General features: G+C 38.7%; 5 protein-coding genes across 12 annotated transcripts in view; 4 read left to right on the top strand and 1 right to left on the bottom strand.

Moving 5' to 3' along the window:
• Nucleotides 1-652: 652 nt before the first annotated feature.
• LOC116062043 (eukaryotic translation initiation factor 4E type 3-like) lies at nucleotides 653-5,980 on the bottom strand. 2 transcript variants are annotated; one of them, XM_031316507.2, is made up of 7 exons: nucleotides 5,736-5,980; nucleotides 4,746-4,818; nucleotides 3,948-4,042; nucleotides 3,790-3,850; nucleotides 3,636-3,702; nucleotides 3,344-3,499; nucleotides 653-3,238 (listed from the first exon to the last, which is right to left on the bottom strand). In XM_031316507.2, exons 1-7 carry the CDS (start codon nucleotides 5,894-5,896, stop codon nucleotides 3,195-3,197), a joined length of 657 nt encoding a protein of 218 aa, XP_031172367.1. In that variant the 5' UTR covers nucleotides 5,897-5,980; the 3' UTR covers nucleotides 653-3,194. The 2 variants fall into 2 exon arrangements, with proteins under 2 accessions (XP_031172367.1, XP_031172368.1); XM_031316508.2 differs by having other exon boundaries at nucleotides 3,948-4,045; nucleotides 5,736-5,902.
• A 175-nt stretch (nucleotides 5,981-6,155) lies between these two features.
• LOC116062042 (serine/threonine-protein phosphatase 4 regulatory subunit 2-A-like) lies at nucleotides 6,156-12,411 on the top strand. Of its 2 annotated transcripts, XM_031316506.2 has the most exons (9): nucleotides 6,156-6,410; nucleotides 7,162-7,243; nucleotides 7,440-7,610; nucleotides 7,852-7,945; nucleotides 8,097-8,134; nucleotides 8,308-8,382; nucleotides 9,016-9,165; nucleotides 9,411-9,694; nucleotides 11,180-12,411. In XM_031316506.2, exons 1-9 carry the CDS (start codon nucleotides 6,377-6,379, stop codon nucleotides 11,500-11,502), a joined length of 1,251 nt encoding a protein of 416 aa, XP_031172366.2. In that variant the 5' UTR covers nucleotides 6,156-6,376; the 3' UTR covers nucleotides 11,503-12,411. The 2 variants fall into 2 exon arrangements, with proteins under 2 accessions (XP_031172366.2, XP_035864034.1); XM_036008141.1 differs by lacking the exon at nucleotides 8,308-8,382.
• A 2,408-nt stretch (nucleotides 12,412-14,819) lies between these two features.
• Nucleotides 14,820-17,032, top strand: guca1b (guanylate cyclase activator 1B). Its single transcript, XM_031316511.2, has 4 exons — nucleotides 14,820-15,290; nucleotides 15,931-16,080; nucleotides 16,213-16,327; nucleotides 16,577-17,032. The coding sequence occupies exons 1-4, from the start codon at nucleotides 15,087-15,089 to the stop codon at nucleotides 16,699-16,701; spliced, it is 594 nt and encodes a 197-aa protein (XP_031172371.1). The 5' UTR covers nucleotides 14,820-15,086; the 3' UTR covers nucleotides 16,702-17,032.
• A 482-nt stretch (nucleotides 17,033-17,514) lies between these two features.
• On the top strand, nucleotides 17,515-19,373 carry oard1 (O-acyl-ADP-ribose deacylase 1). 2 transcript variants are annotated; one of them, XM_031316509.2, is made up of 5 exons: nucleotides 17,515-17,661; nucleotides 18,011-18,176; nucleotides 18,680-18,738; nucleotides 18,850-18,962; nucleotides 19,086-19,373. In XM_031316509.2, the coding sequence occupies exons 1-5, from the start codon at nucleotides 17,548-17,550 to the stop codon at nucleotides 19,231-19,233; spliced, it is 600 nt and encodes a 199-aa protein (XP_031172369.1). In that variant the 5' UTR covers nucleotides 17,515-17,547; the 3' UTR covers nucleotides 19,234-19,373. The 2 variants fall into 2 exon arrangements, with proteins under 2 accessions (XP_031172369.1, XP_031172370.1); XM_031316510.2 differs by having other exon boundaries at nucleotides 17,523-17,849.
• A 1,338-nt stretch (nucleotides 19,374-20,711) lies between these two features.
• Nucleotides 20,712-24,648, top strand: part of LOC116062041 (synaptotagmin-2-like) — a 62,395-nt gene continuing 58,458 nt past the window's right edge. For 2 of the 5 annotated variants that reach the window (XM_031316499.2, XM_036008140.1), the window contains exons 1-2: nucleotides 20,713-20,918; nucleotides 21,020-21,083. The gene's annotated coding sequence lies outside the window, so the exon portion shown is untranslated. Of the gene's footprint in view, nucleotides 20,919-21,019; nucleotides 21,084-24,648 lie in introns of all 5 variants that reach the window. The other 3 variants (XM_031316502.2, XM_031316505.2, XM_031316500.2) reach the window with 3 other exon arrangements.

Raw genomic sequence — 24,648 nt, 5'->3', positions numbered from 1 at the left:
GCACATTGTTATATTGTAAGTAATTATTTTCTGTAGCCCATGATTATTTAGGCGACTTATTGATGCCATTGTTTATTTATTATGTTAAGATACCTTATGTTTTATATTTAATGTACTTTTTCATGTATTATTTGATTTATATGTATGTTTTTTTACTCAATGACAGAATTGCGAAATACAAGGTCCCTTTCCTACTTACAGTCATTAAGTAAGGACAAGACTGCCTTCACGTGGAGATGAATGTAGCCTGTCCATGCATTGATGCAACCACAAGAGGGTGACATTTTCCTAGGGTTTATTCCTGAGCTAAACTTGGGGCATGAGTCTGTGAGGCCTTTTTGTGCCTCAGTTTAAAATACTGGCAACGTAGTTCCCATGGCCATGAAAACACTTTCATTATTAAAATATTAATATCTGCTGCACAATAATTTCCCTCTGGATAAATAAAGTTTCATTTAATTTTATATTTGAATCAATGCAAAAATCTAGGCCTAGTAGAAATGAAAAACTACCGAATTCATGCACACATCTTGGAATCTAACAGCAGACCTTGCCAATAAATAGCCTGAATATATACTGTAATATGCAGTTTATTCAATTCAATATTTCTATTTTCATCACACATACAGTAAGTAATCCAAACAGAACATGATGGAAGTTTAGGCGTCTTTATTTCTCAAACATGTGTAAAACTAGCAGAGAAACATGACTTTAAATACAATTTCAACATGCTGAACACAGATGACATTCTAAATTGCTGGTAAACACAAGGCACCATCCAAGATCAACAACCAGTTACAAAGTCTGAGATCTGAACTGAGTGGTCAACTGTATATGTGCAAGGGTACAGTACTTTCCTATCCTACAGTATCTTCTTAGCTTACATGAATGACAGAAGAATAAAAGAAAATATAAAGCAAGTTTGGCAAAGTGGTGGTCGGAAAACTATCTCCTCCTGTGAATATTCTTCAGCAGAGAATCCAAGTCAATACAACAGACATCCTGAAACATTTAACTTGGGAAATCCATAGCAACGTAGAAATGACCTCTATGTCAAGTATTATAGTATGAGTTCTCAAAAAAATCTGCTCTGATCTATGCAGCCTAGAATAGTCAATGTAACTCCCTCTCATACACTTTGTCACACACAACACACAGGGAAAAGGTGCCTTCAGTGAGATGTATATATGGTTCAGCTTCCTAAATTTCAACATTTTCCCAATTATGATTTTCAATAATACAAATACAGCCTTTTACATTACCACAGAAAAGAAATCTTAAAAGCTATGGATTTGAGAGACACTGAACTTTGTTTTGGTGCAGCAGTAAACCATCTCTTAATAACTTACAGATTTGACCCTGCTGCAGGGGTTGCATCACTTCACCAAACACCCATGATTTGTGCAAATACACTAAAATAGGCCCTGAGCAGTCGCTCGAGGAAAGTGAGATTTAGATCTACATCTTCTGGTGTCATGTGTTGTGTTTATCATTTATCCTGGGGCCAATAGTATCTACAAAGAGTAGGCTTCACAAATTCAATTTTACACAGGTCATATGAATACATAAAAAAAACCACAATTTCAACGTTATCATCTACACATCTCTAGTTACTATTAAAAGCAGAAAAATAATAAAACAAAAACCCAAATCAGAAAAGGTTACACAAAACCAAAGTAGATTTGGTCTCAGTTATCACAACACACACACACACACACACACACACACACACACACACACACACACACACACACACACACACACACACACACACACACACACACACACACACACACACACACACACACAAAGTGCTTGATTTGGGACAGATGCTTAAACAAAATGACAACCCCAACACTGCAAATTTGCTTCAAATTCTACAGAATAGAAATTATTGCATATATTTCTCAGCATCTACTCATGATGATTTGTGCGCTGAGGTCATTTTATTGTAACAAGAACATATTTCCTTTTACAATCCGATGATATCCTAAAAAAGAAAATAAAAAATGAATGTGCAATTTTCTGCTCTAAAGATTTATGTTAGGCAACAGTATTTGGCTGTAACATACAAAACGGAGAAAAGAGCTCCCTAGAAAAGCCTTGCAATGCATTGTTAAGATAAAGGTTTGCTTTGTGAAACTAGGACTCCTCTTAGATCTAAAAATGAGATTTAATTCAAAGACCTAGCTGTATCTGTGCTCAGCAAACTGCACACAATATGCTATAATACATCTAAATAAACCTGACATGTACATGATCTGCGGTTAGGGATTTGCAAAATGTGGAAGTATAAAAACACACAAACACTGCCACAGATAAAATCAAACTAAAATGTTTTTTTGTTTTGTTTTCGACTAAAATAAAAAAAAGTATTTTGGATATTATTATGAATGTGCTCAGAAGATGGGAAATTCCATTGATTGAGAATCATAATACATGGGCTACATTTAATGTACTCTAATTAAAGCCGATGTAGGCAGTTTTCTGAAAAAGGCGACAACAACAAAAACAGCCCTCCTTCTGCAGCTCTCCCTCTCTGTTCTAAGCCCCTCCCACCAGACGAGCACCAGCATATCATCCCCATTGGGATTGTGATCCCAATGCTGTTATATATATATATATATATATAAAACTGTTAGCAGAAGGCTAAACTATTAGCAACATTTTCTCTCCATATCTGAAATGCTTCGCTGATATTGATGCGTGTTTTATTGCCTTTATTGTCTGTCTTGCGTTTTTTTTGGGTTGCTTTGCACCATAGGCAGTTGCTGCCAATGCTGTAATAGAAACTTTCTCTGCAGGATTATCCAGCATTGACTCAAGCTTTCACCATCTGAAGGAACGTACACGTGCATCTACTTTTGTAAACCAGCCAATAGGAATGCTCTTTATCTGAAATGACCTGTGATTGGCCAAATTCTCCCATCACGGGAAAGATTTTCTAAAGCCCGAAAACAGAGCCAAGAGGAGGTGCAGAAGTCTGGTTTTCTCTCAGACCACTTGAATTACAATATGCTGAAAGGTTATTACTTTGTAGTTAACAACACCAAAAAAAATGCCTACCCCAACTTTAAGATAATACATTAAGCAACTATGAACTCAATTGCTTCAAAATGTGCCCAAATAGTATCCAAAACATGTTCAAAAGCAAAAAACATGTATATCTCAAGACTCCTGATGTGCAATATGTGCTAATGTCTTCGACCTCCTTCAAAAGCGTGGTGCTCCTCATGTGCTGAAATATTAGCAGAAAGAACAATTACTCACATTTTATGGTGTCATTGTTAATACATTTGAAAAAAACATTATGTCCTGGTTAATATTCCAAGAAAATACTCACGTTTGTAAAACACTGCTTTAAAAGGTATTTGTGGAAGGAGCTCATTGATCCTTCCTAAGATGTTGGACTCGTTAGCACAAGAAGCGTTTCCATTCCAGACCTGAAACACATCTTCTCTGTCTCTTACACTGACGCTGACCCCGACTACTTCATCGTCTGCAAGAACAGCAGCAGAGAATGTGTAAAATCAATTTCAGACTCGCAGTATTGTGTACATAAAATGCAATTATTCATTTCCAGACCTACTGTAAAGCCCCTGCATTTTTGGTATAACTCAATAAAAATTGTTTACCTGAGGCACAAAAATCACTGAACTGTTCTCCAATAGTAGCCAATAGCAACTCCTTCCAGACAACAGACTGTAAATGTGAAGACAAATTTGTTAAATAGTAAATAAATGAGAAGAAAATGGTACACAATAAATCTGTATTGATTACATCACTTACAGTGCATTCTTTGGGTACTTTCATCTTCCAAACACCACCTTTAGCATTGCTTTCTTCTTCCCTGGATGCAAACCAGCAGGCAACGTTACACTAACCAATTTCAGACAGCTTCAAATACCACAAACACATCCATGCATTTATCTTAAATTTAAACTTACCAGAGTGGTTTTCTTTCTCCTCTCATCAGATGATAGCTACATCTCAATGGCAAGCTGGAGACAATGGGTATGTTGTTGTAAACTCTCCAAAAGTTCTACTCCAGTGCCAAGGTGAAGAGAGGAAACAGGTTATTTTAGTGAACCATTTACTGGCACAGGAAGTGCAGACAGCTGGCTTTGTTAATATTTCACATTTGTTACGATGTAGAAAATCTCTGCCAAAGGTCTTTTCCTCATTGCTCCTAACCACACACATAAAAAAACGTATGTTTACTTATTATTAAACTTTAACTTAACTTTAAACTTATTATTATCCAACATAGTTGTGGTTGGTGATTCATAGTGGTATGTGACCTATTTAAAATTCTGCCATAATTACAATGATACATTAAAAATAATCAGCCAGTAATTATACAGGTTAACATGTTAATTAGCAGGTGTTTCCACCGCAACAAACTGGCAGATCATTGGAATAAATGTGTAATGCCATTGAACGTCAGTCTGATGATGTGGTTTGATCTGTATGTTCTGCATACTGTTTACTTTGAGTAAAAAGACATCACTGAGCAACAAAGCATTCCGTTTCTCCGTATGGGTGTCTTCATTTAAGTGTGGCTGGGGTTTTGGTGCATTCGGGAGAAAGAGAAACTCCCAACAGCAGTGTGGAAAGAAATCAGCATATCATCTTGATTTGAGTGTCAATAAGGAAACTTTTGCTAGTGTCATCACATCCTCTCCCAGTGTGGCAGAATGTACCAACACTGTGCCTGCTGGAGCTGTGCTCGTAAAGCATCTTACCTGGACGGTCTCCACGGTGTAGATTTTCTTCAGGTTTGATTCACATTCAGCTGCTGTTGCTCCTGGTAGAGATCTGACAAAAACAGATACATATATTTAATTTGTTTTACTTATTTCTTTACAAATTACAACCTTGTGAAGATCTTAACTTGGCATGTTATAAATACATTTATTTCAGTGCTACATTACTCAGACATGTTTCTGTGAGCCGCCCTCTGAGCAGACAGGTTGGGGTGATCATATGACAAATAAGCCAGTAAACAGTAAACAACAGTGACCCCATTTGAACACAGCACCCTCTGATTTGTACACGTATGTGTGGATGATGATGGCATGTGTAACCCCATCCTCACCTGTGTTCAACTCTGTTGTGATTGCTTAACATTAATTCTGAAATCACTTTCATATAAAAACGTACACATTCTAAATTGGGAACTCTTAACTCTTAATTAAGCGTTGGAAAATGTGTGCTACTTAAGTTTTAATTAAACAGAAAAAAAGTATACTTCACTAAACAATGGCAACAGACACATAAGGAGTTTGCTCTTTGTTAACATTTGTTAACAATAAAAACCCATGCTGATAAAATTACAAGTATAAAGGCTTAGGATAAACTCAATTGACCTTGTCTGTATGTTTAGCCAGTAGGCTAAATCATAAATCACGCCCTTTTGTTTATTTTAAGATCCTTCCGATTGAAGATTTGCGTATGTAGGTCAGAGAGAAAGTTGGCAGAAAAGCTGCATCAACACCATTGTTTGTTGTAATTTATTATAAAGTGATTTATTAAGACAGGCAATCCCTATGTCGCTGTTAAACATGCCTATGTTATCTGGGTTTCAAAAGCTGTTTTATAGCAGGCCTGATCAATTCGTCATCTCCCTTCTTTGTTCTCATTAAAAAGGTCACCTACAAAGAGTTCACCTACTTGACACTAGATTAATAATACAACAATAGTGGGTAAAAAAAAAAACAGTGTATAAACGTTACCTATCAAGCCAGAAAGTCCACGGAGAATGTAAAGGCAGAGTGTCGTTTTCATTGTCACTTGAAATCCTTTCCAAATCTATGTCGCTGATGTGAATGTTGTGCTCCAGCAGACTCGGGCTGGATGATGTGCTCAGTTGTAATGCAGCTACTGGAACTGCCATTGTTAGCTCTAAAAACCGAACGACTTCGTAAAAAACTAGCAGGTCTCTTGTGCAGATGTTATCACCAGGGCTGCTGTCGTTATATATAGGTTCGTTAGGTAAAATTAGCCCCGATCAGCTGCTGACTCATTGGTCGCTTCACCGGTTTGCGCCGTCACAACAAACGGTGACGCCCGCTGACTGCTTGCTGCATCTAGAGCGCAGCAGAGCGATCCAGAAGTTTCTATCACTAAAGTCTGCACATACTTGAACTCAAAATAAAAGCGTTGCTACGACGAAGGCATGCAAATGCATTGTTAATTTCAGTTTGACCTGGAACATATTTCTATGGACGTGGACGCATCTTCCGCAAATACTTAATTTTAGACATGCGCAGTATTCACTCACTGCCACCAGCTTTGTTGAGCTGCTGGTTGCTAGCTACATGCTACTGCTAACTAGCTAGCAAGTAAGATTTCCTTCCTGTGACTGGACACAGCTATGGACATCGACGCGTTATTGGAGGCGTTTCAAGGCAATATTTACAGTTATTAAAATAAGTGATTCGTTATGAGTAAATGGTTTTGACGTTTGTTTTGACGCCCCCGGTAAAAATATGTAATGTTAGCTAACTACGCTAACGTTACGTGCCTTACCCCTTTGGCCTTACCGTAACTTAGCTTACTAACAACGATTAACGTTAACGTAACCTAGGGAGTAGAGACAATCTGACCTATCCTAGCTAGTTCAATGCTAGCTTCTTCAAGAGAGAAGTTCGTCACATTGTATACGTTTGACACAATGTATTCCCGTAACGTTACTGATACTGTAAACAGCTAACGCTAGCTGGGTAACGTTAGCATCACAACAAAAATGCTAATTTACTAACTTTTACAAAAACTTTCTAGTTAGCTAGCTAGTTCACTGATATTGGTGTTTGACAATTTTATGATGTGGTGTTTAACTTGTTTTCTTTTCTGTTGAGCATAGGTCCACTTGATACAGCTTATAATTGACACTTTCCAATAATTTGATCATTGCCATGGTGCACTTGATGCATGTGACAGAAGTTACGTTAGCCTAAAAAACGAAACTAACAACTTTCCAGAATAATTTACTGAATATTCTCTAATGGTTGTATGCTTCTGGATTGTTTTAAATTTTAGATTAAGGTCAATGCAGGTACAGACATTGTATGGTTCAGTTTGGATTAGATTTGTGTGCTGTTTGGATTAACGTTATTACCAATAAAGTATTTTTTCTGCTTTTCATGTGGACATTTACAGATTTTGAGAAGAAAGGCAAGAAAGAGACCTGTCCAGAACTAGAGCAATTCCTGTGTCATGTTGCCAAGACAGGCCAGCCAATGTAAGTAGTCCATAGGGCTCACACAAATCATTACAAGTTCTACAAATCTTCACACACAGCAATTAAGTCATCAGTTTTCCTGTATATGAAGCCTACTTGGTGAACGGTTTCTCTTATGTCTTTAGTAAAAATGTGTTCCAATACTTTTTATTCTTTTGTGTATGACATGCAAACTTGCATTTCCAATATCTTCCAGGATCTCATGGTCACAGTTCAAAACATACTTTGTGTTTAAATTGGAAAAAGTCATGGATGATTTCCACGCGTCAACACCAGAACAGAGAGCACCACATAATCCCAATGTAGATTATATTCCCTTCGAAGAGATGAAGTCGAGGATCTTAAAAATAGTGGATGGTTACAATGGGTGAGTAATAATAATATTATTAATATTATTATAATATATATAATATTATAATAATAATAATAAGACACTTAACATACTGCAAACAACCCTATACAAAACTAAATAATGTAGCAGTTCAGTGTCATGTTCAGTTAGGGTTACTCAACTTAATATTTGGCATGTGACCTCTCACAAAAAACATATGGCTGTGAAAGGGCTATGTGTGACTAATCCTAAATATATCTCTTGATCACTTTCCCAGAATCCCATTCACCATCCAGCGTCTATGTGAACTCCTCACAGACCCCAAGCGCAACTATACAGGAACAGAGAAGTTTCTCATGGGTTTAGAGAAGGTGAGCACTGCACTGCTCCGTGTCAAAGTCCACAAACTGTAATGTTAAATCTTTTCACTCATGATAAACAATATTGTTGAATATTGTTTTAAGCATACTTCCCATGGCTTTAAATTTAATTCTAATATATATTGTTGTTTCTGTATTGCAGAATGTAATGGTGGTCAGCTGTGTGTACCCCACATCAGAGTAAGTACTTTAGCTGTTAAGATTTTGCTCCCCCTGCTCTGCTGGCTGCAGTATTTCTGTGAAGCTGCTTCTGATGCACACTGACAGCTCCCTTAAATTTGCTTATTTAAGTCACACTTACAAAGTTACAATTAACAGCCAGTTGTTTTTGTGCCTTTCTACTTTTTTCGAAGGAAAAATGGGGCATCCAGTGTAAACAGAATGAATGGAGTGATGTTTCCTGGTAACTCTTCTCTATATTCAGACAGGTGGGAGCCACATACTTGTCAATTATTGACTTCCACAAATCAAAATTTGCCTCATACACCACCAAAGTGGAAAATTGAATTAGTTTAAAGTAACATATCCAAAAATCCAACAAGGCTATAGTAAGTAGGGCTGCACGATATGAGGAAAATATGCGATAACGTTGTTGAATATCGCGATAATGATATTATTTGCGATAAACAGATATTAAAGTGTTCTCAGTTCTGCATTTCTGCTGCTTTCAATGTTCTGTTAAAATACAACAAATTGAATTTAAAACAAATGGAAGGAAATCATATACAATATTCTTTTATTGAACAAATTGAACATTGAATTGAATATAAAATTGGCACCTCTAAAAAAAGAGAGTTACATTTTGAAGTGCAGTTTTCTACTGATATTTTCTTTCAACCAACACAAAAAATCTCTGAGTGTTTTTCGCGATAGGTCGCAGCCCTTTGCAATGTGTTTATTGCAGCAGTTGATATCGCAAAGACGATAAAAAAATATGTTGTGCAGCCCTAATAGTAAGGGCAGTTATATATTGCCTGTCAGTTTGGGTCTTAGTAGTTCTGTAGATTTGCCAACTTGTGATATGACTCGCATAAGAAATGGTCATTTTTCTTTTTTTGCAGTCGAAATGTAAATGGACCAGACACACCAAAACCGCTCACCAGACCAAAATTGTCATTGTCGGCTTCCCTTTCCACCAACGGGCTGCCTGACTGTGCAGTCAGTAAAGAGCCAGAGCTAACCACAGAGGAGGTGGAGGAGCACCATTTCGGGTAAGTGAAATAAGAAGTATGTACCTATGTGCCACTGTGAGTGATGGTGTAGTATACTGAGTTAGTGTACTCTGTATTTTTTTATTTAAAATGCAGGTACACTAATATCTGTCAAGACCCAACATTTATCCACAAGGAGATCTTCCAAAGACCCCATCTTTAAAATGAATATATATGTGCTACTCGTTACTTTAATCGTATATCATTTATTGAACTGATCCCCTGTGTTTCTGTCATTGCTGCAGTGATTCCTCCCCATCAGAGGGTGAAATTACGCCAAACAGTGGGATAAAGAACAAGCACCCCGAGGAGGAAGAGGAGGAGGATTCTGATGCTGGTAAACATGAGGTCAAGAGACTCAAGTTTGATGAAAAAGAGGAGGATGAAACAGAAAGTGAAGAAAAGAAGTCGTCTTGTTGTAAAGAGTCAGAGAGCTCTTCGGAAGAACCAGAGTCTTCAGAAGAATCATGTGGTCAAGAGTACAAAAGTGGAACATCTAGTGACACATCTACTATTTCAGAGGATCATGGTAAGTGTTCACTTAGGCTGACTTATGTATATTTAAGTGTTTCAACAACAACACTGTAGGTATTTGTGGTGTCTTTGTAGACAGAGGGCTATGCCATATATCACTCCCTCCGGGAAATAAACGACACCATGGTTCTGGTTACTGATGGGTTTATTGCACCTGTCATCCTTTTCACCGCCATCACATCCACCATCAAACTACAGTATGACAATGTAAAAGATAAACACATTCACATACACTATAAAAAAGGTAAATACAAATACACTCAGGAAATACAAACGTAATACACATACCTCGCTGGCTGCATATAACCAAGAGGGAATGAGTTCACTTGAAAATACCCGGTTCAAAAAACTAAAATGAAAAACATCTTCTTTACTTTTTCGCTCAAAACACATGTAACTCTTGTCGTGTGTTTCTCCTGTTGCACCTTAAAGTGTCCGTGTGCAACGCAAAATGAACTTTGGTTCCTAATTAACATCGACACTCAATATTCATAAATAGATTAAAAACATGTTAAATAATAACGAAAATAATATAGTAGTATGGCAGTTATACCATAGCTTAGGTGAACTTTTCAAACTGTCTGCATGGACACCAAAAGAAACCAAATGGATCTTTCTAGTGCAAATCTCTTGGCTGCTATTGTTATCACAAAGTGAATTTGAGAGAGTCTTAACATTAATATGTGGGTATTAGAATGACTGCACAACAGTGTGTGTTGTCTGTTTTTGCGGTTAGGCTGTATTGTGAGTAATGTATGCACTAGGGACCAGGACGAAGAATGCATGGAATAAAAAAGACCATATGACCACTACCTCCATCTGAACATGGAGAAAACAAAAGAAATGGTCTTCAACGCACCAAACACTGGACTCTACCATCACCATTCATAACAAGATAGAACAGGTCAACAAATTCAAATTCCTTGGACTCACTTTAGAGAATAATCTCAGTTTTGATCCACAAACGATCTCAGCAGAGATTACATGTCATCCATAAACACAGAGCACTTTCTGTTGCACCACACCTCCTGTTGTTACTTTACAAAAGCATAATCCAACCCATCCTGCTGTACTGTTCCCCCTTTTTTAACCATCCATCATTAGTCCGACAATGTTATAGAAGTGCAGTGCTAAATATATTATAAGTAATACATTTATTAGTTAACAACCACAGATTGTTTGTTATTCTGAATATAACAGTAAAATGTTTACAGCTGCAAAGAATAGTGAATTAAGGGTTTGATGTTTGATCGATTAGAAAAAGTTAGTTGGTCTCCTTGGTCTTCAATATCTTGTGAAAGTAAACTGAAAAGGTTTGGGTTTTGGACTGTTGGTCGGACAAAACAAACAGTCACCTTGGGCTTTTGGAATTTGTGATGGCCATTTTTCACTATTTTCTGACAATTTACAAACAACTTGGTGATTGATAATGAAAATAATCATTGGTTGCATCCCTAATGTTGTCCACTTTGGTCCTTAGAGCCCAGCAGCACACAGGCAGAACCTTCTGAAAGGGAAGACGACTCATCTGAGAGGGGGGACGTCCACAGTCTGGAGAAGGACAGCACTGTGGATCACCCTGAGCAGCCTGCTCCATCAGAGAAGGGTACAAGCTTTGAGCAGGAACATGGGGAGTGCAGCAGCAGCAGCAGCAGCAGCAGCAGCAGTAGTAGTGATGGAGAAGGCCTAGCCAGCGACAAGCAGGTCCCCTCTTCTAGTAGTTCACCTGACTTGTCAACAGAGGGCAGCGCTGACAGTTCAAACAGCGCAAAGACTGCAATAGAGCCTGGGGAACATGACTAAATTGAAACCCAGCCTGCCAACTGACTTATTTTTACACTGTATGATACCACACCAATGGGTATATCTGTAGCACTGTGGACCAGGAGAGATGTGAACCTTGAGATTCTACACACAGGGATCTTTTTGTCTTCTTCAATTTCAAATACTCAAGTCCACACATCACCTGGTCTTTAAACTGGAAGGACATGATTTAAAGATTATGGAGACTCTGCTTTTTTTCACTGTTGACTAAACAATTTTCTAATTTTTTTCCCCCTAATTTTTATATGAGCGTTATAATTTAACGCTGATAACTGATGTATTCAGTGATTTCATTATTCTTGAGTCATTTGTCATGCATTTCCAAAATGATATATTTGACAGTTTGAGTTGTTTTGGCCTAGGCATAGTTGTTTTGACTATTTTTCTGATAAATATGTGTCCCGCCTGTGTTGAATCAGAACACAGCGTTAAGAATGTGAAGCAACACTTCACAAACGTCTGTGCTTTTTCTATGAAGCATATAACATACAAATGTATTTCTTATTAACATTATATTGCACTTGTTTTCTTGAAGAATGTGAAAAATGTCAAAGTTTTGCTTTGTCACTGTATGAAGCCAACATAAACACACAATTTGCCAGTAGTTAACCAGTTTGGGTTGATAGAATATTGGTTTTTGGCTTAAGGGAAGCCATTTCTGCATCAAAAGCTGTTAACAGAACACAACATAGTTTTACACTTGTTATACATTAGTTGTACAAATTTCCCTTTTGATAGCTTGGATTTTTACAGTACGCATCTGTAAATCCGTTTTTGTAGTCTTGTAATAATGTCCACTGCCTTTGTAAAACTGATAATCGCTGGAAGTTGAATGCCTGAGCTTGTATCATAGTATTCATGGAAAGCAATAAATACAAAAAATGTAAAGTGTAGTATGCTCAGTTAATATTAAGGGAGTTTTTTTAATTTTTTATTGCAAATCCAGTTATGTTTCATATCTGCAGAACAGCGAATGCACTGACTGAATTATGGGGATTACCTTTTAACCACACTTGAGGGGTCACCCTTAGAATAGCCACCCATCAATAGCTACACAAGTGACTCCACACTGCACAAAAGCTCCTCTTGTGTAATACTAAGTTCATGACACCTCTCAAACCCAATTTCTGTCTTCCACTGTACTTTGACTTAATGCTGGCATAACATGCTAGCATGCAAATTGTACACCATAACCTTCACGTTAACATACCAACATAAATAATAACTTATTTATATAGCACCTTTCATGTAACCCAAGGACACTTTACAGAATGACTGTGGCTAAGCTAAAGGAGGTTGTAGGCTGTGGGAAACAGGTGGTGTTTCAGAAGTTTTTGTAAAAAGTCCAGGGATGTAGCATTTCGGACATCTGCAGGGATGGGGTTCCAGAGGGATTGGGCTGCAACACTAAAGGCTGTGTCTCTGAAGGTACAGAGTCTGGTGTGGGGATTGGAGAGCAGGCCAGCGTCTGTGGGCGGAGAGGTACTGTGTGGCCAGGGCATGGAGGGATTTGTAGGTGAGAAGGAGGATTTTAAATGTGATGCAGGACTTAAGTGGGAGCCAGTGAAGGTGGATGAGGGTTGGGGTGATGTGCTGCCACGTCTTGGTGTAGGTGAGGACCCTGGCGGCAGAGTTTTGGACATACTGGAGCCTGTCTAGGGTTTTGCTGGGGACCACAGACAAGACTCCATTGCAGTAGTCCAAACGGGAGGTTATGAAAGCATGAATGTCACTGTTTCCTGTCATTAGCCAATTGCATTATGAGCCATTTCGTTTTTAAAGATAGCAAGCTAACATGCTTAACATACACACATTCTTGGCCTGAGGATGATTTGTAATACATTTGATCTCCTAGACTTCTCATCTAGTGCCATCATCTGGTTAAAATTTCAATATTTCAAAATGCCTGCAGAATTCGTGACATTCCCATCAGCCTCAGCTGAACTAGATGTATGACGGCAAATGTTTGCATGATGCTAACATGTTAAGCATGTTAGCATGCTGTTGTGAGCATTTAGCTCAAGTACAAGTCACAGAGCTGCTAGCCATTAGCTAGTTATTATATAAGCCAAACAGTACAGGAAGTACATGTCAATGCAAACCAGTTATGGGTATAGAAATTGTGGGTCTTAACTAGATCCGTCCCGGGTACAGGAGTACAACTTATGTAGGATGATTGGATGAAGGAAAATATGGGTGGAACTTTAAATATCTCTTGTATAAGAACAGATGCTGTGAATACTTTTAATCATGTGAGGATAACATCCAGTAACACCTCAGATGGCCTTGACATTTCTAAGCTATGATTATCACTATCCCTGTTGTCTGCATAGCGAGGTGTTGGGCAAGGCCAAGCTTTCATCTGCAGACAATGGCTACGGTTAACACTAACAGTATTTCCAAATTTCCATGGACTACTCCACTGCCCAATACTCAAAGAAGGCCAAAAGCTTGTTAGATGTTTCCACCCATTTCCTAAATATATTTTCGCTTCACGCCTAAGTTGTAATGTCCATCATTAGAGAATTTAGCTACGACACACTTATTATAGGCTTTAGTGAGACTGAAGCAGGCAGTAATCAGGGGAGCAGTAAATAACATGGCTTCTGAAAGTCAGAGCTGTCTGGGATAACTAAACACAGCCTGTGTGAATCATCAGACTGGTCAGGAACTTACAATAACGGGAAAGATTACTTAAAGGTGTACATCAGCGATTTATTATTCCACTACCATAAAGTTTGGAGATTCACCAGAGACAGATTAACGAAGAATTGTCAAAATCTAAACATCAGTGCATGAGATATCCTGATTTTTACTAGCTAAAAGTGGGTCAAGCTCTTCCAGAAATGCTGAATCCTACATTTCCCATAATGCAACTAATAGCATCTTTTCATTAGACCCTCTGATTGTAAACTGACTGATGTGTAAAATTAGGACGCTTCCCATTTTGCATTATCATATGACATAAGGACCTTAATCCTGAGTTTACCTTAGCATGTTTTACCTTTACACACACATAAGTCATTTGAGTCATACCATGCAAACTAAAAGCAAAACTTTATTCATACAATAGGCCTATACTAATTACATTGGTAATACAATGTCCATTATACCATATACCATTCCATTATACCATTCTTAAAAACGTATTATTAGGAAGTGTGTTTCTACAAAGCACACAGATGTACTTTCCACGATAGGTAGAAGCCAGGCTACAAGAAAATCCTCTCATGATCTTTTTGTACACTAATTGATTTTGACAAGTATCCATTACTAATCCCTTATCATGTGGTCCATAATACCCTGTGTCCGTGTCTGACTCTCAGAGGGGATTTGCCACAATAGAGAGTCCAATAATAATTCAGTTTGTATGGACTTTCATGTCATTTCAATCGATTTGATCTTTTGCTTATCTTTCGCAGTAATTGGCTCGATAATGGAGGACTCAAATTTGTGGATTCTGTAATGTAGAGGGAAGCTTTAAAAAAAAGTTACTCAGCTCAAACAGTTTCATGTAATGTAAGAAATCATTTCAGTCTTTAGGGAGAAAAAGAAATTCCACAATGGGTCAGCGCCTAAGTGAGGAGAGTGACCCAGACAAGGAAATCGATGTGGCAGAGCTGCAGGAATGGTACAAAAAATTTGTTGTGGAGTGCCCAAGTGGAACTCTCTTTATGCATGAGTTCAAGGGATTTTTTGGCGTTGCTGATAACAAGGAGGCCGGAGATTACATTGAAAACATGTTTCGAGCCTTTGACAAGAACGGCGTAAGTACAAACTTCTGTTGTGTGGAAGTGTGAGCCTCTTACATACAGGTCACTGTAGTCCTTTGTTTCATTTTGGTATTGACACTACATTTGCCACAGTAATACTGAATATTTCTTGATTGGAAGCATTTGTGACAATTGCTGTTAATGCTGATTGTTTAGAGCTAAAACACTATGGTCATTACTTAGTCACTCGACAGAAAATTAAACATTTTCATTTATTTTGAAGAACGATTTTGATAGTTGGAAGGCATAAATGTACAATTTCCTGCTTCTGAAATGTGAATATTTGCTGATTTTCATAGTCCTCTATGAAAGTACACTAAATATCTTAATCTGAATATCAGGCAAAACAAGCAATTGAAATTTGCAATTTGGAAATGTCAACTTTTGGCCTTGGGAAATCACGATGGATATTTTCTGGCAGGTTGTAGTCTAAACAATTAATTGGGAAAATAATCTTCAGATAAACTAAAATATAATCATTGCTTGGAGCCCTACATATTCTTTTAATTGTTGTTTCTAGTAGGAAGACTCTTTATATTGTATCAAGTACGTTGCAGTACAGACATTTTTTCCTGTCAAAGTAAAGAAACATTTTGTTTCATGACATTTTAATGCTGACTCTTCATGTGCACAGGACAACACTATTGATTTTCTGGAGTACGTGGCGGCCTTGAACCTGGTACTGAGGGGTAAACTGGAACATAAGCTTAAATGGACATTCAAAATGTATGATAAAGATGGAAGTGGATGCATTGATAAAACAGAGCTTCTTGAAATTGTGGAGGTAATATTTACTATTATACTATATGCAAATATTGATCTGTTAAAGCTTTGAAAACATTTTTAAAGAATATTTCAAGATAAAGCATGTAGTCAGTGCAAGAGCCGTTGTAACTTACTTTCCTGTCACTCTCAGTCTATTTATCGACTGAAGAAAGCCTGCCATGGGGAGCTGGATAAAGATTGCCTTCTGCTGACCCCAGACCAAGTGGTTGACCGGATATTTGAGCTGGTGGATGAAAATGGAGATGGTGAGTGTCAGTCAGTCAGTTTTCTGACAGCTCAAAATGCTTCATGAATGATTCAAAAGGTCTGTGTCAGGCTGCTGTAATGGCTTTGTGGGGTGTTTATGTAAAAGTGTGTACGTGTCCGTTGTTGCTTGTGTATATTAAAAGGGGAAAGTGTGACTCAGTTTCACAATGGTCCTCTCCTTATCAAATTAATGAATTAAAGGAAGGGAGAAATGTAGAGTGAAATAATGACTGTCCCTCGTCACTTAGGGGAGCTCTCGCTCGATGAGTTTATTGATGGAGCACGGAGGGACAAGTGGGTGATGAAGATGCTGCAGATGGACGTCAACCCCGGGGACTGGATGAATGAGCGAAGGCGCAGTTCTGACTCCTAAGGCTGGAACATGGACTATCAATCTGTCATATACTGTACACACATCCTTTATGTGTGACCAATCATGTTGTGATTTTGTATCTATTGCAGTTATAAAAGACAACACCATAGTCATCCTGGTATTGTTCTGTATGCTATAAGAATTAGATATATGTCCACAACAATACTGTACTTTGCTTGTAAAACTATGGCTGCTATGGTCTTGTAGGTCTGTCTATACAGTATGTCTGTATTTTACAGATGCTGCAGACACAAGGTGCTTCCTGTATTTTCTTTTTTTGTTTTGTCATAAAATGAGCACAAAAGTGATTAAAAAATAATTAAAGGCCCTACACAACTGTGATCTGTCATTGACAAGTGTTTTTAAGTTGATTAGACCTCTTCTCAGGACTGTGTGGGTGTGTACAGAGTGATTGATTGACATTTTCCTCATTCATTTAGTTATACCTGTTAGGGCGGGACAATTTATAACTATCATTTTCATACTCAGTTTGGTGACTAAGGATTGCAGTGTCTGTAAAAAAATAAAAATAATGCCAATTTCACACGGCCTGTTTTGTTTGATAGACATTTGATGTATTCAATGAGATAAACAATCCACTAATTTGAGAATTGAGAACAATACAATTTCATTTATTGACAAATATTAGGATTAGTAAAGACAATTTCACGATTTTTAACAAAAAAAAATTGTTGGTAGTAGGTTTCAGTTCAAATAGGTAGTCAAATCATGGATTCTGGTGATAATATATGCAGGTAGTACAGAATTTCAACAGAAACCTTGATTTTTTTCAGGAGGTACCGCCCCTCCACAAAGTCTCTTGTTTTCTCGCGAGAAGACAGGCAAATGTCGAGGTTGCTTCCTACCTGCTTCAGAGTGACTAGTCTACTGAGCTATCAAAGAGCATCCCGAAACTACTTTTATTTAGGATTAAAAACGGTCACCTGCAGTCAAGTGTTTGTAAGTTATACGAAGTTTTTTTTCTGTCGCATGATAACCTAGCTTACAAGTCTTCTAGCAGTTGTTTTAATGTGTGTTGAACCCACCGAAGACTGAGCACAGTAAATAAACTCACCGCTCAAGTGTTCCAATCACTGTTGTCAATGTCGTCTGAAATTGAGAAACCAGTCAACACTGACAACTTTAAGGTAAAGCTTACATTTGTAGGGAAAAAAATGGTATCTGTCTTGGTTTCACGTGTGCTAAAAAAGGTGTTTCTGCCATAGTTTCCCTTCACCCTAATGTTGTTTATTTCTTGTTCTGTCATTATGCTTCATCACACGGTACAACGCTGCCCCCTCCTGGCTAGGCTGCAGAAGACAGCGGGAGACTGAATTATGTCACTGGGAGCCTGTTCTCCTGCCCCAAGGATGAGGCTTTGGCCCACTGCATCAGTGAGGACTGCCGCATGGGGGCAGGCATAGCAGTGATGTTCAAGAAGGAGTTCAAAGGGGTAGAGGAGTTAAAGGAACAGAGTGAGTCAGCCCTTTTTATTAATAATTCATCAAGAGTGAAAATGTCTTATTTCGGGGTATTGATTCCCAGGCGATCATTTTGTTCAGAACCGAGAAATCTGGTTTTGTGTTTAGCAGAAGTCTAATAAAAATCCTAGTTTTACAGTTGTAAAAACATCTTATTCTACACAATATCACATATATTCTGTATTAATTGATACAGAAGTTGGCTGCTTTTATGGCTTCAGCATCCCATGACATGAAAATATTCTTGATGTCTCATGCATCATTTTGTACACACTTATCCAAAATCCATCCTGATATATTTGGTCTCTTTGGAAACGTGAGGCTCACCACTAAAATTTAAAATAAACCCCTGTGGGTTGTAACATGTTTTTGTAATGACTTCTTCACCAGTGCTTACCAGCTTAAGGGGTTTAAAAACATTATGCCTGGAGTTTGTGTTGTGTCCTATTCTGATGTGGATATTATTATTATATATATACTTTTTTATCTCCAAACAGAAAAGCTGACAGGAGAATGTGCTGTACTACAAAGAGACGGGCGTTATGTCTACTATCTGGTAAATATGTAGCAGATAATTAGAATTGTTCCCCTGCAAATTCTCATTGTAACATTCTTTTTTTTTTTTAGTTCATATTATTATTGTTGCTTGCCTGTTATTACATTGCAGATCACAAAGAAAAAGGCCAGCCAAAAGCCCACCTATGACAGCCTGAGACAGAGCCTGGAGGACATGAAGTCACACTGTGCAGCCAACGGAGTAACAAGAATATCAATGCCTCGGTTTGTATCATTTTCAGTTGTTTGGTGATACTTAATCAAATCAGTTTCAAGAGAGAAATTCTTCTGCTCAACGAATGCATTTTAAATGTGACAAGTTTTGTTTTGCCTCTCTCTTACTGACAGTATTGGTTGTGGCCTGGATCGACTGCAGTGGAGCAAAGTGTCAGAGATACTGGAACAGGTCTTCAAACACACAGACATCTCCATCACAGTCTACAGCCTCCCTGAGAGAGCAGAGACCACAGTGATGAAGGAAAACAAGCGCAGATGATTGATAGAAAAGTTTATTGTAATTATAATTGTATGTACTTATTCTGTATCATTCCCACAGTATGTGGCCACTATTTTCATTGGGAAAAAAATGTATAGATAACTTAAAAATAAATTTTCTTTTTTCCACATCAAAATCAACCAAACTTTCATGAACTTCTGCAACTACAGTAGATGACACATTTTTTTCTTATCATCTAATATCTGTATCTACAGTCACTTCTGCAATCACCAGCTTTCAGCCATTTGACAAGACGAGGGCTGCTTCTGAAACACACTAATCTAGATTTGTTGATAAATCTAGATGATACTGGGATTTGTTCACCTGTCCCTTCTGGTCACATTGTATTTTACACCAGGACATTGAGCCTAAAATATCAAGCATCTCTTTCTTTACACATTCATCCATCAGGCAATTATGTTGTTGATTGAGCAAACATTGTATTTGCATTTCTCTGTGGGCTCCATATAACTTCTAGAGTGCTCATTGTAGCCTCTGGTTGAGGTATTGGGTGATCCATTATTGACTTGGGTATTGTTCTCCAAAGCAGCTGGGACACATTGGAGGTACCAGATGTGAGTCAAAGAAAGAGTGGCAGAGAACCTGACACCACAAAGTCAATTCCACACATTCATTTTCTTCAGGATGGGAAGCGGAGAGCTAAAACTACACAATCTCCATTCAAAGCAGTCCATTTCATTAGTTGGATCAAATAATCTAACTTAAAAGGGGCTCCATTTCATAATTTGACCACATTTACTTCAGGAATGAGTAATTATCATAAACCTCAGTAAGCAGTGAGACTGTCTAAACGGGCTCAGTAGTTTGCTGTCTGTGACCCTCCCACTCTCCTTTGGGGCACCTTCAATAATTCATAAGGTAAAAGGCATTAGCCGCTGTACGCTGCGGCTGCCTGCCCATTTCCCCTATATATCCATGGCTGGCTGGAAGACTGTACTTCGGCATCACTGCAACCAACCCCCCTCTCCTCCTCCTCCTCCCTTCCCATCCCCCTTCTTGCCTGGCAATTAGACTCCATACTGCAGCAGAGCCACCTTCGCGCTGCAGTGAGTGCAGGGAAATCTCCCTTCATGTGACCTGCTGTCCCACCCCAGCATGCTGCGGTTGGTGGACGGTACATCCAAATCTACCCTCACCCCACCTAATAGCCCCTTGCTCTTTGTTCCCACGCATCTTCTGCTTGTCCCACTGCGTTCCACTGATCCGCCGCCAATGCTCTGTCCCATTCCCACTCTCACTTCTTTTCTATCCCAGATACTCCCCCACCCCCTCTGTCCTCCATTCCTTTTTTTCTTTGCTCGATGCGTATGAAATTGCAGAGCTCAGCATTCTTCTCCACAGGCACTTAGGGGGAGAAAAAGAGAGATGAGCTGGGCGGGAGTGTTTCTGGTGCACCACACAACTGGCCCCGTTCCAATTAAAGAGGAGAGCTTATGTTATTGAAGAGCAGCTTAGCCAATCAGGAGGCAGTGCAGGCAAAGACGGCAGGAAAAAAGCAGAGCGAGTGGGCAAGAGGAAGAAAAAAAAAAACTGCAGTGTGTGTAGTTTGTATCCCTCCCCTGAGCAGATCTTTATCAATTTGTGTACTCCAGTCTTGGGGTGCATTTGAATGTGTGTGTGTGTGTGTGTATATGTGGCAGAGTTTACAGGAGGACAGAGTAAAGGTGTGTCTAGAGGGCTGTGTTAGACTCCTGACTTATTCATTCTGAAACTGGAAATAAGAGAAAGTAAGAGAAGATTGATTCTTTTTCTCTCTATCTCAAAGTGTCTCGGTGCCTGTGGAGAAGGGGAAGAGCTTGGTGTCCTGAGGAGAGCAACCTGCACAAAAGGTAATCAGCTACATTCTCCTTCTACTACAGGCACGCTGGGTTTTTTACACTTCTGAAGTTGTTATTTGTCAGTGTATGTTCTGGCATGTTTGCCCTCTTTCAATCTTTCATGTGTAATTACATTTAGATATATACAGAATACTTTAATGATTTTTTTTGTACATTATAAAGACTTGACAGAAAAGCAGAGGAAGAAGGCAGAGAGTGAGGGAGGGGGAAGGTTAGTGCGGGACTCCCTGATGCTTCTAGGCAAGTTTCTGTGCACACGGTTCTCTAGTGCTGCAGTATCCCATTACATCCCTGAGCGGAGCTGCCTCAGCATCCAGCCAGTGTGAGGCAGAATGATTCAAACCAGCTACAATCTTTCTAAAAACCGACCGTTAACTTATTTGTCTTCTATGGATGGGATAAGAGTAAAGTTTAGTCCCTTATACTGTAAATTCAGTGCACACCGATAAGCTCAGTGTGCCAAAGAGGCTGCTGCAGCCCATTTGAGTTTTGTCGTGCACTCATTATGTATTATGGGTATCATTGGGGTTGCTTAGATAAGATTGAATTGTCTCTGATAGTGTTGAGCCTGGTGATGAGTTTTTGTTTTGTTTATCCGGTGTTCTGGGACTTCCTTCAGTCTGAGCCTGCAGCAAAAGTAGGCTCTCTGATTGGGTAAACTAGGCTAGACTACAGTGTACCAAAGAAGCTGATATATAGTCTGTCTACATTAGCTGGAGTATTTATACACAGAACATATGGTTCATCAGTATTTTTATAAACTCAAATTAAGGAAAGTGAAGTTGGTTGGATTACAGTAAAAATGTGTTAGTATGAATCACCCATACTAACACATTTTTAGTATGCATTCATTATCAGCTTTCTTTAATCACTTTTACAGTTTATTTATTACACCCCATTGTCTTTTTTGGGATGTCTGACCTTCATTATTTGGGAATGAAGATATGACACTGCCCAGCAGTGGGCAGTGTGTGTTTTCTCTGTAGAAAATGTCTGTGAGCACTGGCCTGCTGCAGAATGGGAGGAAATAATGGATGGACTTAGTGTATTTTGTGTGGGCACGCTGAAAAGCGTTGTTAGAGAGGATGAAGAGTACAGTATGTACTGGTGTTTTTATTTTACCCAGATGTAAGGCTAATGCCTTTCACCCTTAGATAGTCGATAAAAGTGCAAGACAATCATGAACCTGACAGGGCTCACTGATCCTAGCTACTGGTTTTAAATGATGTTTAAATTATTCAACACCGAGTTATATGCGGGGAGAGGGCTGGGAAGGAAATGTAAGTAATTTCAGCACCATGGACAGAGCCCAGAGCAAAGACCTTTTAGTATTGAGGGTTGGATGATAGTTTAAAACAAAGCTAATTCTTCTATCAGTGTGTATTTAGATGACCTGATCAATTGTCTGGCTTTTTGATACAGCAGTTGGCTGTGCTCATCTCTTCGTATGCCTTTTCAGTTGAAAACACTTTTCATTATTCATGCAGCTCTCCTTTTCTAGAACACAGTCAATCTTAAAGAGAACTATGTATTTACAGAGGTGCTGAAATGTTTCCTTTAAAAAACGAAAAACCTGTCCTTCCTGTCCTTGTTTACCTGTATTATCACTGTATAGTCCAGGTGGGAGAGGTAGTGCTGTGATTTTGTTCTACCTTCCTTTTCACTGCAAAGCTTAGAGTGACACATGACTGGCTGCCCACTGCTGCTCCCAATTAGTTGGGATGGGTTAAATGCAGAGGATACATTTCTCAATTGTGTAAATGTACTTGACAAATAAAAGAAATATTATATATATATATATATGTTATCAAACTGTAGGATGAAATTGTCTACATCAGCAACAATCACTCAGGTTTGAAACCTGCTTATTACATTGATCTGTTTAGGTCATAACACAAAATCAAAAGGATGATATTATTAAAAGAAGCAGACATTAGATACACATATATACATATACATGACTGCTGATAGCAGTGTTGTAGTCCAGACCACCTAAACCAAGACAGTCAAAACCAAGTCATCACCAAGACCAGAGTGTATCGAGACTGAGACAAGACCAAGACGTTGAGGGGTTGAGGCCAAGACCAAGACCAGACCAGACCAGACCAGACCAGACCAGACCAGACCAGTGTGAGTCCCATACTGCATGACACGATAAAATGTGGAAAATGCTAATCATAGGCACTCCTCAAATTGATCTGAAAGATTCACATTCCCATAAAAAAAAAAAAAAAAACACCCACAGAAAACAAATGAATGAATTCACCTCTTTTATTGCCATAAGGGTATAATGAGAAACGCATTGATAAAATAATCAAAAGGGCAGTTGTGGTCTTGAACAGTCTTGAAATATAATCCAGAGTATAATCTTTATCTGAGACCGACACAAGACCGAGTAAAAATGTGGTCGAGTCAGAGATGAGACCTTCAAAAAGTGTTCTCGAGACCAAAAACTGATCGCGAGTACTACAACACTGGCTCACAGTGGCCAGTAAGTCATTATGTTTCCCAGAAATTAATTTTAAAACAACTGAGGAAGTGCTAAAAGACAGCGGTATTATGTTAAATCATTAAAAAAAGTAATGGAAAACGTGATGGCTGCAGCCCGTATTTTTTTTGACACCTGCTGTCACACCAGACTTTGTTTCATATCATGGTTGAGAGCGAGCAGGGAAGTGTCTCTGCAGGATGCTGCAAGCATACTGAGAAACTCATTCGGATAGCAATGATTAGAAGCCTGTGCTCTTTAATGGCAAACAGGAATGAGAACCCCCATTGTTCCTAAGAAAGAGCCAATATCTCTCCTTAAGATAGAAGCAAGTGTCAGAGATGAAGGAGATTTAACCACTTCTGATCAGATAGAGTGGCTAGTTTAAACACACAGACCTGCCTCCTGTTTCCTGGGTTTTCAGCATCACAACATAAACACTCCTGGCCATGTGCAAAAATTAACCCCAGCGTATACTGAATGAAGGATTGCTGGTGGGATAATCAAGTTGCCTTTCAAGGTTTGTCTTTTGTCTATTCTTATGTATGTATATAAGTTATGTACTGTAACTTTCTAAGATATGTGGGGTTTAGGAAAAAGGGAGCAGCTGCTGGGCCTGTGCAACACGGACGTTTAGTGTGCCCCTGTAATTGATGGTGTAGGCATCATAGCGGAGCAACAACGGCTGTCACTGTGACATACTTTAGTTAGCAACAATCCCCAAATCCTATATCAGGATGAGAAGAGATACTGTGAAAACTCACCAAAAGAGCAGAAAGAGTGTTACACCTAGGTTGTTGTGCAGATGAAACGGGGCACATGTTTAAGGTGAGCAGACCCTCTTGGGGATACTAGACTGACACCGTGATGAATGCAGTGAAGTTGCAGAAGGACAGTGTGTATGGCTTCTCCATAAGGGAAAAGAGCACTGTATCATACTCTCCAGGAAAAGGTTACAGGATGTTGTTTTATGTATTTGTGCAAATGTGTTTCTAAGTGTGCATGTCAATGTGCATGTGAGTGACAGAGGGCAGGGTAGTTTAAACGAAGAATATAAGAGACGGTGTT

Source organism: Sander lucioperca, chromosome 12 (assembly GCF_008315115.2).
Source record: "Sander lucioperca isolate FBNREF2018 chromosome 12, SLUC_FBN_1.2, whole genome shotgun sequence".
NCBI classification, from domain to species: domain Eukaryota; kingdom Metazoa; phylum Chordata; class Actinopteri; order Perciformes; family Percidae; genus Sander; species Sander lucioperca.
The sequence above is the reverse complement of the archived record's forward strand: the minus strand, read 5'-3'. Positions and strand labels throughout refer to the sequence as shown.

What these genes read in the sequence shown, in the direction of transcription:
- LOC116062043 (XM_031316507.2), bottom strand. Translation starts at nt 5,896, where the DNA reads ATGGCAGTTCCAGTAGCTGCATTACAACTGAGCACATCATCCAGCCCG. An exon ending in ACACCGTGGAGACCGTCCAG is followed by an intron (nt 4,043 to 4,745) that starts GTAAGATGCTTT and finishes GCACTGGAGTAG; the next exon opens with AACTTTTGGAGAGTTTACAA. An exon ending in CAGTGATTTTTGTGCCTCAG is followed by an intron (nt 3,500 to 3,635) that starts GTAAACAATTTT and finishes CTGTTCTTGCAG; the next exon opens with ACGATGAAGTAGTCGGGGTC.
- LOC116062042 (XM_031316506.2), top strand. Translation starts at nt 6,377, where the DNA reads ATGGACATCGACGCGTTATTGGAGGCGTTTCAAG. An exon ending in GTTATTGGAGGCGTTTCAAG is followed by an intron (nt 6,411 to 7,161) that starts GCAATATTTACA and finishes GGACATTTACAG; the next exon opens with ATTTTGAGAAGAAAGGCAAG. An exon ending in GCCAAGACAGGCCAGCCAAT is followed by an intron (nt 7,244 to 7,439) that starts GTAAGTAGTCCA and finishes AATATCTTCCAG; the next exon opens with GATCTCATGGTCACAGTTCA.
- guca1b (XM_031316511.2), top strand. Translation starts at nt 15,087, where the DNA reads ATGGGTCAGCGCCTAAGTGAGGAGAGTGACCCAGACAAGGAAATCGAT. An exon ending in GAGCCTTTGACAAGAACGGC is followed by an intron (nt 15,291 to 15,930) that starts GTAAGTACAAAC and finishes TCATGTGCACAG; the next exon opens with GACAACACTATTGATTTTCT. An exon ending in AGCTTCTTGAAATTGTGGAG is followed by an intron (nt 16,081 to 16,212) that starts GTAATATTTACT and finishes TGTCACTCTCAG; the next exon opens with TCTATTTATCGACTGAAGAA.
- oard1 (XM_031316509.2), top strand. Translation starts at nt 17,548, where the DNA reads ATGTCGAGGTTGCTTCCTACCTGCTTCAGAGTGACTAGTCTACTGAGC. An exon ending in AGAGGAGTTAAAGGAACAGA is followed by an intron (nt 18,177 to 18,679) that starts GTGAGTCAGCCC and finishes ATCTCCAAACAG; the next exon opens with AAAAGCTGACAGGAGAATGT. An exon ending in ACAAGAATATCAATGCCTCG is followed by an intron (nt 18,963 to 19,085) that starts GTTTGTATCATT and finishes TCTTACTGACAG; the next exon opens with TATTGGTTGTGGCCTGGATC.